Source organism: Mobula hypostoma, chromosome 1, assembly GCF_963921235.1.
Source record: "Mobula hypostoma chromosome 1, sMobHyp1.1, whole genome shotgun sequence".
NCBI classification, from domain to species: Eukaryota; Metazoa; Chordata; class Chondrichthyes; order Myliobatiformes; family Myliobatidae; genus Mobula; species Mobula hypostoma.
Genome location: NC_086097.1, coordinates 196502056 through 196517316, shown reverse-complemented (window position 1 = coordinate 196517316; position 15261 = coordinate 196502056). Strand labels below are relative to the sequence as shown.

General features: G+C 40.2%; 1 protein-coding gene across 8 annotated transcripts in view; it reads left to right on the top strand.

Moving 5' to 3' along the window:
- The window catches only part of greb1l (GREB1 like retinoic acid receptor coactivator), a 293936-nt gene that overhangs the window by 211405 nt on the left and 67270 nt on the right, over positions 1 to 15261 (top strand). For all 8 annotated transcript variants that reach the window (XM_063062702.1, XM_063062729.1, XM_063062718.1 and 5 more), the window contains 5 exons: positions 549 to 746; positions 2429 to 2609; positions 6975 to 7167; positions 9740 to 9873; positions 12972 to 13311. In XM_063062702.1, the coding sequence (XP_062918772.1) occupies positions 549 to 746; positions 2429 to 2609; positions 6975 to 7167; positions 9740 to 9873; positions 12972 to 13311 (1046 nt within the window). The remainder of the gene's footprint in view (positions 1 to 548; positions 747 to 2428; positions 2610 to 6974; positions 7168 to 9739; positions 9874 to 12971; positions 13312 to 15261) is intronic.

Here is a 15261-nt window from a genome sequence, read left to right as displayed (position 1 = left end):
TGCAATGCTTTAATATGGTGGAGTCACATTGGTGCCATGGTTTCATTGCCCAGTGAGATAAAATGTGACCTTTTTGTTATCTCCATTTTTTTTAAAAAGGTAAACTTCTTTTCTAGATGTAACATCATAGACCTCAGGCTGGCTTACTATGAAGGATTGTAGCTTAACATAGCCAGTTGCAGCAAAATCCAGTGCAGGTAGACTATAAAGATACAAGGACCAAGATGAGGTAGATTGAGAGATCAATGGTTCATCTTTATTCTACAGGAGGTCTGCTCAAGAGTCTTATACCAATGGGATAAACTAGAATACTTGGTTTTATTCAAATGATAAATCAACTCTCTTATTTAGAGTACAAAAAATGTATATGGTGTGAGCAAGATGATTGAAGTATACCTTAAAGATGAGCAAATCTGGGGATATTATTGAAAAGAATAACTGTACGCAATGCTACATTTCACTATCAACAATTGATGTGCAAAGGTTACGAGATTTGATTAGATTGGTGGGATTTTAGCAATAGGATTTGCTTTGTTCTTATTTCACAGATTCATATACTGAAGTGTTCCAGATCCATTCGCCTCAACTCACTGTTGCTCGCAAGCTGCTGTCTCAGGTTTGTGCTATAGCGGACTCCGGAATGCAAAACCTAGATCTGGGGCGCTTTGCAAAAGTTGACTTCACCATTTTAGTTCCTCCATCAGAAGTTCTTTTCCACCAGACTTTGCAACGTATTCAACATTCAGGTAGGCAAATAAAGCAGCTACTTAGTTTATCAGAAAAGTGCATGGTAAATGGTGTGCAAAAAGTTCTTTTTTTAAAAAAAGAAACTTTACTTAATCTTATGTGATAGTTACTAGTAATTACTTTTATTAAAGTTATTTCATTATTTAGAAATGAAGAACTGGGTTGTTTGATTTCTGTCACAAAGGGAAATCAAACAAATGTGGGTTCAACTAATTTCATTGACAGATCTGATAATATGTAAATCGAAATCTGCTATTCTTCTTCTACCAATTTTTCCACAAAGCAGTTCACCAGAAGAGTCTTGTATTAATTTTGTTGGAGGCTACAAATGCAGTATTATGACATATATCTTGTTTTGTCTCTCCTTATTTACTACCACTGGGGATGACCTCAGGCATATGTTCGAGAGGGTATGATGGAGGATCTGGTTTCATCCTACAACAAAGCTATTTCTCACTGGCTACAGAAAACACGTGTCTGTAAAAATATAAATTAATTATATTGTTTTTGTTCAGTTTGTAAAACTGAGATTGGAACACTGTGGACCGGATGATCTAATCTACAAGGCTAACAACCTGTGACACAAACAATAATGGATGAATAAACTTATCCCACTGATCTCCCTCCTGACACTTATTCTTGTAAGTGGAACAAGTGCTACACATACCCTTACACTTCCTCCCTTACCACCATTCAGGGCCCCAGACAGTCCTTCCAGGTGAGACGACACTTCACCTGTGAGTCGGCTGCGATGATGTACTGCGTCCGGTGCTCCCGATGCGGCCTTCTATATATTGGCGAGACCCAACGCAGATTGGGAGATCGTCTCGCTGAACACCTATGCTCTGTCCGCCAGAGAAAGCAGGATCTCCTAGTGGCCACACATTTTAATTCCACGTCCCATTCCCATTCTGGTGTGTCTGTCCACAGCTTCCTCTACTGTAAAGATGAAGCCACACTCAGGTTGGAGGAACAACACCTTATATTCCGTCCGGGTAGCCTCCAACCTGATGGCATGAACATTGACTTCTCAGGCTTCTGCTAATGCCCCACCTCCCCCTTGTACCCCATCCATTATTTATTTATATATACACACATTCTTTTTCTCTCTCTCCTTTTTCTCCCTCTGTACCCCTCACTATATCCCTTGCCCATCCTCTGAGCTTCCCCCCTCCCCCTTTTCTTTCTACCTAGGCCTCCTGTCCCATGGTCCTCTCATATCCCTTTTTCCAATCAACTGTCCAGCTTTTGGCTCCATCCCTCCCCCTCCTGTCTTCTCCTATCATTTCAGATCTCCCCCTCCCCCTCCCACTTTCAAATCTCTTACTAGCTCTTCTTTCAGTTAGTCCTGATGAAGGATCTCGGCCCAAAACGTCGACTGTCCCTCTTCCTAGAGATGCTGCCTGGCCTGCTGCGTTCACCAGTAACTTTTATCTGTTGTTTGAAGTTCCAGCATCTGCAGATTTCCTTGTGTTTGCGTTATTATAATATTATTGGAATGTTACATTCAAAAATAAATAAAAGTAAGATAATTAAGAATATGCTCCAGAGAAATTATTATTTTCCCATTTTTCAAAGATATTTATTGCTTCAACGTATATTTCTGATGCTTGGCAAATGTGTCAGGCACAGAAAAATTGCATTTATAACATATTAATAGAACACTTTGATTTTTATGCAGGAGTTCTTGTAGATCTGGGTCTTGAGGAAAATAATATAGCTGATCAAAGGGCTGAGAAATATATTATCCGGCTAGACCATGACTTTCAGAACAAGTTTGAGGCTTTCATGAAAAAGATCAAACAGAATCCATACACACTCTTTGTTCTTATTCATGACAATTCCCATGTTGATCTTACTAGGTAAGTTTGTATTTCATTTTTGCAATCTTATTTCCATTTTCTCTTCTTTGCATCTCATGGAATTTCAGAATTTTTAGTCACTGTTGATATGAGGTTGTGGCTAGTAACTTTGCTTTGATGAAATATAATGGCTGCCATTTGATTTTATGTATTCCTCCTTACCTAATAACCTTTTTGGTGCTCCGCGCTTGATGCCTACCTGGACGAACAAGGAAGTAGTTTTATCTTAACTGTCTTTATAGCTTTGTGTTTCATTGAACTATCTGTTGTTTCCCTTCGGAAATGGTTTAATATCCTGTGCCCCAGAGAGACGATGTGAATTTCTAACACTTGACCTGTGAATTGGGATTATTCCAAGTGATAAAAATTAGTAAAGTTGTGACAAAATGTTTACCAATATCTTTTATAAACCTATCGATTCCCGCGGCTATCTTGACTGTACCTCTTGCCTGCCCCTCCCTCCCATCTCCTGTAAAAATGCTATTCCCTTTTCTCAATTCCTTCACCACCACCACCACCTCTGATCCCAGGATGAGGCTTTCATTTGCAGGACAACAGAGATGTCCTGTCATTCAAAGAACAGGATTTCCCTTCCTCCACAGTTGACGCTGCTCTCACCTGCATCTCCATTTCCCAGACATCTGTGTTCACCCCATCTTCCCACCGCCTTAACAGTGATAGAGTTCCTCTTGTCCTTACCTAACACCCCATGAACCTCCGCATCCAACACATCAATCTCTGCAACGTCTGCAATCTCCAAAGGGAGCCTTCCACTAAACACATCTTTACCTCCTCCCCACTCTCTGCTTTCCACTGGGATTACTCCCAACGTGATTCCCTTTTCTATTCATCCCTCCCCACTCATCTCTCACCTAGCACATAACCCTGTAAGGGGCAGAAACGCTACACCTACCCATTCACCGCCTCCTTCACTTCCATCATGGCTCCAAACAGTCCTTTCAGGTGAGGCAACACTTCACCTGCGAATATTTCAAGTTGTCTATTGTTTCCGGTGCTTCCAATGCGGCCTCCTCTACATTGGTGTGACCCGATGTAAACTGGGGGACCTGTTTGTCAAGCAATTCCGCTCTAGTCACCAAAAGTGGAATTTCAAGTTAACCATTTTAATTCCTATTGCCATTCCTGTTCCAACATGTCGGTCCATGGCCTTGTCTTTTGCCGTGATGTGGCCACTTTAAGGTTGGAGGAGCAGCACCTTATATTCTGTCTAGCTAGCCTTCAACCTGATGGCATAAGCATAGATTTCTCTTTCCAATATTTATTTTACCTCCTCCCTCCCCCATTCTGGCCTCTTAGTTTTACATCTCACCTGCCTATCACCTCCCTTTGATGCCACTCCTTCTTCCCTTTCTCCCATGGTCCACTTTCCTCTCCTCTGTGATTCCTCCTTCTCCAGCCTTTTTACCTTTCTCACCTTCCAGGCCTCACATATCACCTTCTAGCTTGTCTTCCTCCCCCTCCCCCCCCCGCCCATTTTATTCTGGCATCTTCTCTCTTACTTCCCAGTCCTGAAGAAGGGCCTTGGCCCAAAACATTGACTCTTTATTCATTTCCATAGGTGCTGCCTGACCTGCTGAGTTCCTCTAGCATTTCAAAGGTTCATTTAATGTCAGAGAAATGTATACAAAATACATCCTGAAATGCTTTTTCTTCGCAACCATCTACGAAAACAGAGGAGTGCCCCAAAGAATGAATGACAGTTAAATGTTAGAACCCAAAGACACCCTCCCCCCAGCTCCCTCCTCCCGCACGTAGGCGGCAGCAAGCAACAATCCCCCTCCCCTCACCAGCAAAAATAAAGCACACCCGCTACCAGCACTCAAGCGTGAGCAAAACAATAGCAAAGACACAGACTTGCAGTTACCCCAAAGACTACATTGTTCAGCCGATAATTCGACAAGCTGCAGGCTCTCTCTCCTAATAAGGGGGAAGGAGGTGACTCCATTCCATTTTCCAAGGAGCAAGAGAGATAGCAAACAATTCGCTGGATTACGATGTTAAAATTCCGTTACGTTGCTTTTTCCGAGCTCTGTGCCTGGAGATCGCAAGGATCCCGGGTCTCCAGGCACACCGTAGATGTTCCAACTTTGTGTGTGTTGCTCATTATTTCCCCTTGTTCTACTAATGTGAATACCTACTGACTGGCTAATTTTGCTGATGATAGAACTTAGAAAACCGCAAGATATTGCTATGCATTCAGTGCTCATAAAATATAAATGTTTCTTTGCTCAGTGACATATCAATATGCTACATATGGTTTTAGATTGTTAAAATAGTAAATGGGTCTGGAATTAGGCAGATTAATCTGTAATCGGAGACTGAACCATGGTCATTTTGATTGTGGGCACGTGATCTAACAGTTCAGTTCAGGACCAGCCAATGCATCAGATGCTGCTTTCCTTTCCACACTGTGCTAAAGCTGAGCATGAAAGAAGAATGAATAAATCAGTGATGGGAAGCAGGACTGATGGTTCCTAGGAACAGATGCCTTGAGGTAAGAAGGTATTCAGATATCACAAAGGGGTTTGGGGTGAAAGCCAGGGACCTGCTGTTGAAGTTAAGAGGATCTACAAGTAGTAGTTGGGGAACCAGGATGAATGAGATCGCAAACAACAGGAATTCTGCAGATGCTGGAAATTCAAGCAACACACATCAAAGTTGCTGGTGAACGCAGCAGGCCAGGCAGCATCTCTAGGAAGAGGTGCAGTCGACGTTTCAGGCCGAGACCCTTCGTCAGGACTAACAAATGAGATGCTGATTGCTGGTGGGGAGGGATGGTAATATTAGAGGATAATAGCCTTTGAAGGGTTGGGAGATCACTGGGTCAGTAGTGGGGTGGGGGTGCACTTTGGCTGGTACACCACGAAAGGAAGGGGAATGAGATAATTTTGTATGCAAGCCAGTTTGGAAATATGTAAGTGGCACAAGTGTGATTTGGAACTGTAAGTGCCTGGTTTGTTTCTGGAGTTGTATAATTTGGCCTGGAAATCATTCTCGTCATGTCTCACTCTTGTTAAAAGGTGCACGTTATGAGCAGGTTTTTTTCCCTAACAGACTCCCTCCTGAGGTTCAACTATTAATATGCCTGGTCTTCAGTGAGATGGGGAGGATTCCAGAGTAGTGTGCTAGAGAAGGGTCTATGACCTAGGGGTGTCAACCCATTTCCAAATCTCCTGGAGGGAATGACTCGGATCCTGTTCAGTGAATCCTTAATTCTCAGGAATGAGATAATGGTTGTAGGACTACAGGAAGCATTCCAGCTCCCCCTGCCCATCTTTGTGCCTCAAAAACACTTCACGTTTTCTTAAAGCCATTTTAGCCTTTCTCCAGCTGCTAGGTTTTCCCAGGAATTGGAAGCATGGCAATCATAATGAAGATTAAATCAGATGCTGCAAATGTCAGTAAAATATTCCAATTGGAATCCCTGGATCTACTGTCACTGATACTGGGCCAGGTTTGAGAATTTTTCATTGTTAACCTGACCTCACCCCAAATGAGAACAAAAAGCATCTGTCTCATTTGCTCCTTTCAGCTAAAGGACTACTATCTGTAGCAGTTTTTATCCCCCTGTCATTTTGGGAAGACATAAATATGATTGCAAAGCTGTCAGTTGTGTTTCAATGTGCTACCCATTTACAGCTTGTTCTGTTGAAGAAGACCCAAGAGAGTTAGTTTAAGGATTCTCCCTATTATCTGTTTTGACATCTGTAGTATTCACCACTTCCACTGTTCATTATCAACACTGAAAGTATTAAAAAGTTCTTTTATTTTGATAATTAAATAAAGCATATTTTAAAACTGTTTATTTTGATTTAGTGATATCCCTCTTGTTCCCTGGGTCAGGCAGTGTTGGGTCAATCACTACTTTAAAGTGTCCATTCTAACCTGGACTGCATTCCTTTCAGATATGCCATCTTTTGAATCAGGTGTTAAACCCAGTTTTCCTGCACTCCTAGGTGGGCATGAAGCATTCCTTGGCACAATTCAGAGATTCACTGGGGACTCACACAGTGCTTTATCTGCTTTTTGACTAACATCACTATCTATTTCATTTTTGATTATGGACCTAACTCATTGAAATTGGCTACTGTCTGTCTGCATTACTAGATTTTAAAGGAACTCTATATATGTTAGTGAAGTATTTTGAAATGTTCTGTATTTTCTGAAATATGCTACAAGTATGTGAGTATGCAAGTATAACCTGAAGAAAATGAATCTCAGGATTGTGTATGGTGACATATGTGTAACCATGAGAATAAATTCACTTTGAACCATGAATTATTATATTCCATCTTTGCTGTAAATGAAATATTTTGAGTTTTAATATAACCTTTTTTCCCTCAGTCTTGTTTCAGGTTCCACAACTCATTGGGAATCCAGCCAGAGTCTGTCAGATAAGTTTATTAATTCACGTGAGGCACTTGAGGCTTGCAACTTACTTATGTTGCAGGTCAGCTCGTTTCCTTTCACTCTACAGACACAACAGTCCCGTGTTTGCTCATACAATGAAGTACACTGGATACTCTCCAGCAACCCTGTAAGTTTAGATTAAATACTTATTTTCCAAGAATTTTTGCAGTATTTGAATGTGCATTTGCTGTTTGAGAAGTAGTATAACTTTGCTGTACAAATATGTTTAGGTCAAATCAATGCAGAGATGAAAATATTGGCAAAAAAATTGAGATGAAATTTGCAGTCAGTAGAGAGAATCAGATTTCAAATTCACATAAGGCAGTGGTCCCCAACCACTGGGCCGCAAAGCATGTGCTAACAGGCCGTGAGAAAACGATATGAGTCAGCTGCACCTTTCCTCATTCCCTGTCACGCGCTGTTGAACTTGAACATAGGGTTGCCAACTATTCCGTATATGCCAGGACATCCCATATATTGGGCTAAATTGGTTTGTCCCGTATTTCCCCCGCTAAGGTACAGTGTTCCTATGAAACCTTTCGTGCCGAAACGGCGTGAAGCGAAGAAACAATTACCATTAATTTATATGGGAAAAATTTTTGTGCGTTCCCAGACCCAAAAAATAACCTAACTAATCGTACCAAATAACACATATAACCGAAAATAAATAACACTAACATATAGTAAAAGCAGGAATGATATGATAAATACACAGCCTATATAAAGTAGAAATAATGTATGTACAGTATAGTCGGGAAGATGAAGGCAAAACCGATTTGTGGGGAAAAATTCGGCACGTACGCGCATGTGCACACAGGTGCCCGCGCAAGGCTTCATAGTCGTGGTAGTCTTCCCAGGGGTAAAGTGTCCTGGGATTTGACTGCTACTTTTGTTCCTTATTTGGGAGTGAGAAGGTTGGCAACCCTAACTGCAAAAGACATGTTGAGGTGAGTTTAACCCTACCTGAACACCCCCCCCCGGGTTAATATTAAACTGGTCCGCAGTGCAAGGGATTGTTTAGTTTTTGAATTGTGTGCTTCAAAGCAGTCACTATTTATAAAATATAAGGGTAGATTTTTGACTCCTAACAAATAGCAATGATGTTTCCAAAGTTAAATATCTTCATAAGCAAAATTATGGAAATTCTCCCAATCTCCCACCATAAATGTAAAACTATAAATGGTGAAATAACAAAGCAGTGGAAGAATAGAAATAAAGTCTGTCTTTGTAATCCTGAAAATTTTTAGATGTTGTTGGTGACATCAGTTACACATATTTAAAATTTTAATACTTTACAACTCTTTGGCTGATTCTGAGAGACAAATATTATCTAGTTTATTTTGTATTGTACATGAGCCTTTAAAATAGATTACTAGAAATTTTAATTGGTTTAATATAGTTTGTCCTCGCTGTACAACAAGACTGCATTAAAATTCTACATCTGCCAATAACAATTTTACAGTAATGTGCAAAAACAATAAATCTACAGTAGATGCATTAAGTTATTGAAAACTGTGGCTGCCAGGAGCTCAGAAGTGCTCTAAGAAAATATGCCCAGCCCCCTTAAGGAAATTACTCTTTCACATAATTTCCTATTTTATCACTGATTTCCAGCACTTTTTTTCTTGTTTCAGCTGACCAAGTGTATCTTAAGAGGCTAATGGATTAATATAGGTAAAGATGAAGCCAGGCTGTGATATGGTGCAGGTCAGGCAGTTTCTGTGGAGTGAGTAACAGTTAACATTTCAGGGTAATGGGCTTTCATCAGAACTGCAGAAGTAGAACCTGTTTCCTCACTTTTCCCAGTCTGGTGAAGGGTCACCTACTTGAAAAACTGACTGCTTCTCCCTCTATAGACGGTCCCTGAACTTCCGAATATTTCCAGAATTTTCTGTTTTTATTTCAGATTTCCAGCATCAGCAGTCTTTTTTTGCTTCTGTAGGATTTATTTGTTTACTATTGAGTAGATTGTTATATGTAAGCATAATTCTGCCTTGGACTGCTCAACAGATCGTCATCCAATTTTTATCAGTTAGTCATGCTTGGTTATGTTTGAATTAATTTCCAAACTTTCTTTTGTGCCAGAGACCACACGTACAATTCCTGCAAAACATAGCAGATGGTTAGCACTGCTCCATCTTAACAGAAGGAACAGTTGGCTACTTCCTCATATTATATTGTTTATTTCCTAAATTTTAAGTGTTTACATTCCAATAAGTCTTGCCAACTTTCTGCAACCAAGAACACTATTAAAATCAGTCAGGCAGTAAACCTCAAGTTCATTCCAGTAATATTCTCTTAGGTTAATATAATTTATGTTGTCAGTGTCAGATTATGTGAGATTCTGTTTTTATTTCTGGTCAGTGACATTGTGTTTCTGTGAAATTGTCAGGGTGTGTGTGCACACAAGAGAACAAGAGTGAGAAAACAAGTGGAGGCTGTCTTTAATTCATAGCACGTTTCAAATCTGCTTTTGGTTTGACAATGTTTCCAACACTCACCCTTCACTTGTGAAGCTTGGGAATTTCAGTGGATTTTTTTGATACATTTTTCATGCAAGAGGTGGGACAGTTGTTCACCTTGCATTTTGCAGTGTCAAAAGCTTCCTATAGATTGTAATTTTTATAATTTCAACAAATCTATTCACATTTGAGACTGTTTCCTCACTATAATTCTATTGTGTTATCCCCTTCTGTCAGGAGGAGCTCAGCAGTGAGGAGTTGGTGTACTTTGGTTTGTCCGATTATAGAAAATCTTTACAATGGGGCATTACAAGTCCAATTCTAAGATGTGATGAGGCTTTTGAAAGAATGGTGAATACTTTGATGGAAAGGTAAATAGTGTTTTTTTTCTTGGTGTTTCTTCATAATAAATTAATCTGCCCCCTTTACTCTTGAGAAAGGTATACGCATATATGGTAGCCAGTCATATGGCACTGGATGAGCTTTCATGGAAAGTGCTAAAATTATATTTAATAGGTCTGATAGTTTGTGGCAAAATCATCTATCTGTCATTCCTGGCTATGACCAATTCATTGAATCATTGAGGCCAACACATAGAAACAAATCATTTGCCCACTGTGTACACACTTTTTTGCCCAACTGCACTAATCCCATTTGTCTGCATTAGGACTGTATCTTCAGAACATAAGATATTGGAGCAGAATTAGGCTATTCAGCTCATTGATTCTACTGCACTGTTTCATCATAGTGGATTGATTTCCCTTTCAGCCCCAATCTCCTGCCTTCTCCCCGTGACCCCTCACACCCTGACGAATCAAGAACCTATTAACTTCTGCCTTAAATACACCCAATAACTTGGCCTCCAAAGCTGCCTGTAGCAATGAATTCCACAGATTCACTACACTCTGGCTAAAGGAATTTCTCCCCATCTCCGTTCTAAATGGATGTCCGTCTATTCTGAGGCTGTGCCCTCTGGTCCTCGACTCACTTATCATACTCTCTGCATCCACTTTGTCGAGGCTTTTCAACATTTGATAGGTTTCAATGAGATCCCCTCTCATTCTTCTGAATTCTAGTGAGTACAGGCCCGGAGTCATCAAATACTCAAATAATAAATGACAAACCTTTCAATCCCGGAATCATTTTCGTAAACATCCTTTGAATGCTCTTCAATGTCAGCATATCCTTTCTTAGATAAGGGACCCAAACCTGCGCACAATACTTCAAGTGAGGCCTCGCCAGTGCCTTATAAAGTCTCAGCAGTGCATCAAGGATACTCTAGTCCTCTTGAAACAAATGCTAACAAATAGCAATGATGTTTCCAAAGTTAAATATCTTCATAAGCAAAATTATGGAAATTCTCCCAATCTCCCACCATAAATGTAAAACTATAAACCTGCAAATTAACTTTTAGAGAATCTGGCAGAAGATTTTTGAATTTTTTCTCTATTTAGAAAATAATTTATGCTTTTATTTCTTTTACCCAAATGCATTACCGTAAACTTCCCGTTACTATATTCCATCTGCCACTTCTTTGCCCATTCTCCTAATCTATGTCCTTCTGCAGCCTCTCTACATTACCTGCCTCTCCACCTATCTTTGTATCATACCTAAACACACCATTTCTGTCATCCAAGGCATTGACATAAAAATTGAGAAGAATCTACATTAACACAGACCTCTGTGGAATACCACTCGTCACTGGCAGCCAACCAGAAAAGGCTCCCTTTGTTTCCACTGTTTGCCTCTTGCCAATCAATCAATGCTCTATCCATTCTTGTATCTCTCCTGTAGTACCATGGGCTCTTAACTTGTTGAGCAGCCTCATGTGTGGCATGTTGTCAAGGGCCTTCTGAAAATCCAAGTACACGACATAAACTGATTCTCCTTTGTCTATCCTGCTTATTAATTATTCAAAGAATTCCAACAGATTTGTCAGGCAAGATTTTCTCTTAAGGAAATTATGCTAACTATGGCATTCTTTACTACGTGCCTCCAAGTACACTGAGACTTCATCCTTAATAATCGACCCTAACATTTTCCCAACAATTGAGGTCAGACCAACTAGCCTATAATTTCCTTTCTTTTGCCTTTCTCCTTTCTTAAAGAGTGGAGAGACATTTGCAATTTTCCAGTCCTGCGCAACCATGCCAGAATCTATTGATTCTTGAAAGATCATTACTAATGCCTCCACAATCCTTCAGCTACCAGAACCCTGGGGTGAAAACCATCTGGTTCAGGTGATTTATCTACCTTCTGTCTTCTCAGGTTTCCAAGCTCCTCTTCCCTTGTAATGGCAACTTCACTCACTTCTGCCCCTGACACTCTTGAACTTCCAGCATACTGCTAGTGTCTTGCAAAGTGAAGGCACGATGCCTTGTCTAATTAAGTGTTTTTCTAAGTGCCTGTTAAGCATAATTATTATATCTGATTCTATCTCCCCCTCTGGCAATTCAATTCAGACATCAGCCAGCCTGTGGGTTTAAAAAAAAGTTTACCTCTCAGGTCCCTTTTAAAACTCTTACCTCTCACCTTAGACTTATTTCTTCTTGTTTTAGATATCCCTATCAGCCCTATCTATGTCTTTCAACATCTTACATACTTCTATCAGGTCACTCCTTTTTCTTTGGAAAAACAAGCCCAGCTTATCTCTGCAGAACTAAAGTTTGCCATTCCAGATAACATCTTGGTGAATCTCCTCTGCACTCTCTCCTGTGTGGCTATTGCATTGTTATCATGTCAACCATGTGTTATGTAGTTAAATAAAAATTTTCAGGGTATTTGGAGTGGGCAATAAATTTTATCTTGTTTACAAAAGGCATTTGATTAAATAATGGCTTGGAACTTGCTTGCCAATACCATTGCATTTCAGGCATGAATATGGTCCGACTGAACTTACACAGAATTGAGAATCGTGGTTCTGAAAAACATTATTTATCATGTTAGCTTGTTACTATCTTGTCCTTTATCTATATGCATAGAAACAGGCACAATTCTCCATGTCTGAATTAACCTAGCATAAACTGATGTTCTCACAGGTAACAGCGATTCCTGCTCACAGGTTTGTTTCTTGAGGCTCAAATACTACAACTAGCATTTCAAGGCACTTGGAAAGGAACAGCCTGGAATTTGAAAGATTACTTCTTGTGAAATCCTTCAAATTCCAGGCAAGATAAGCAAACTGGTATCCCTAATTACCCACAGTTGATTCTTCTGAACAGGGCACCAAGTTCATGTGAACGATACCCAACTCCCAAAATAGGAATTCTGCTCTTGAATTTCATCCCAGCAGGAGATTACCAGGTGGATGGAGGAAACAATGAAAGAGTGTTCCTAAAGCCTTCCCATCATGGCTTGCCCAATGAGTAGAATGGCCTCTTGTGTTGTTAAAATTCTGTAACGCTATGAAATTGGAATACACTTAAGGAATCTGATGACATTGGTGAGAACTGTGACTGTGCCTCTGCAGGTATCCCCGATTGCACAGTATGGTGATCCGATGCTACCTGCTGATTCAGCAGTATTCTGAAGCCATGATGGCTGTAACATCAATGAATTTGCTGAGAGAACACACTACACCTGAGACTCTGAGTATTATGGATGACTTGATCAGTTGTCCAGGGAAAGATGAACTTGGCCGTGGACATATGCTTTTGATAAGAGTCCCATCAGTGCAGCTGGCAATACTTGCCAAGGAGCGACTTCAGGATGTTCGAGATAAGCTCGGCCTGCAGTATCGCTTTGAAGTACTTCTGGGCAACCCTGCTGGGGAACTCAGTGTTGCCAAGCACTTTGTTACACGAATGAAGGTAGGAACGTCTCTTTAATTTTGAATGTGGAAAGGAAATGAACTTTATATACCACAGAAATATTGATAGGGCACAATTGCAGTCATCAGGATGAGCTGCAACGTAAAAGGTGGACAAAAGCGAAAAGGGTGAATACAGACTGAAGGTCACAAGCAAGAGAAAATCTCCAGATGCTGGAAATCTGAGCAATGCACACAAAATGCTGGAGGAATTCAGCAGGACAGGCAGTTTCTTTGGAAAAAAGTACAGACTGCAGGTGTTGTATTTGAATGTGTGCAGTATACAGAATAAGGTAGATGAACTTGCAGCACAGTTACAGATTGGCAGGTATGATGTTGTAGGCATCACTGAATCATGGCTGAAAGATTAGAGGTGGGAGCTTAATGTCCAATGATACACATTGTATCAAAAAGATAGGCAAGAAGACAGAAGGGGCAGCATTGCTCTGTTGGTAAAAAAAAATGAAATCAAATCATTAGACATAGGGTTGGAAGATGTTGAAGTGTTGTAGATAGAGGTTAGGAACTGCTTAGGGAAAAAAGACCCTGATGGGAGTTATATATAGATCCCCAAAGAGTAATAAAGATGTGGCCTACAAATTACAATGGGAGATAGAAAATGCATGTCAAAAGGATAATGTTACAATAATCATGGGGAACTTCAATATGCAGGTAGATTGAGAAAATCAGGCTGGTCCTAGATTACAGGAGGGAGATTATCTAACGTGCTAACAAGATGGCTTTTTAGAGCAACTCGTGATTGAGCTCAAAAGAAGATCAGCTATTCTGGATTGGGTGTTGAGTGATGAATCAGAATTGATTAGAGAGCTTGGGGTAAAAGGACATTAATGGGAAAATGATCATAATATGATCAAATTCACCCTGAAATTTGAGAAGAAGCTAAAGTCAGATGAATCAGTATTACAGTGGAGTAAAGGGAATTACAGAGGCTTGAGGGAGGAGTTGGCCAGAATTAATTGGAAAAGGACACTGGCAGGGCTGATGGCAGAGCAGCAATGGCTGGAATTTCCAGAAGCAATTTGGAAGGCAGAGGATACATACATCCCAAAGAGGAAGAAAATTGTAAAGGCAAGATTGCAGAATTCTCTTGGCTAGCAAGAGAATTCAAAGGCAACATAAAAGCCAAAGAGAGGGCATATAATAGAGCAAAGAAAAAATAGTGGGTTTAGAAGCTTTTAAAAACCAACAGAAGACAACTAAAATGTTATTAAGAAGGTAAAGATGGAATATGAAAGTAAGCTAGCCTATAATAGCTAGCCCAGGAGAGATACAAGCATGGATAGAGCATTGGCTGATTGGCAGGAGGCAAAGAGTGGGAATAAAGGGAGCCTTTTCTGGCTGGCTGCCAGTGACTAGTGATGTTCCAGAGGATTCTGTGTTTGGACTGCCTCTATTTACATCATATGTCAATGATTTGGTGATAAAATTGATAGCTTTGTTGCAAAGTTTGAGACAATATGAAGATAGGTGGAGGGACAGGTAGCTTTGGAGAAGTAAGGAGGCTACAGAAGGACTTAGATAGATATGGGGAATGGGCAAAGTAATGGCAGAAGGAATAGTCTCAGCAGGTGTATGGTCAAGCACTTTGGTAGAAGAAATGAAGGAGTTAACTATTTTAAAAATGGAGAGAAAATACAAAAAACTGAAGTACAAAGGGACTTGAGTCCCTGTATGGGATTCCCTAAAGGTTAATTTGCAAGTTGAGCCTGTGGTGAGGGGGGCAAATGTAATGTTAGAATTTATTTCAAGTGGACTAGACTACAAAAATAAAGATGTAATGTTGAGATTTTATAAAGCACTGGTGACCTTCCTAATGTCAGCACAAATTCACTCTTGTTTGAATCTTACATATATAGCCAAATTAATTTTGTATTCATGAATTGTCTGCTCAGAATCAGCAGGTTCTCCAAATTATCGGTATTAACTGCGC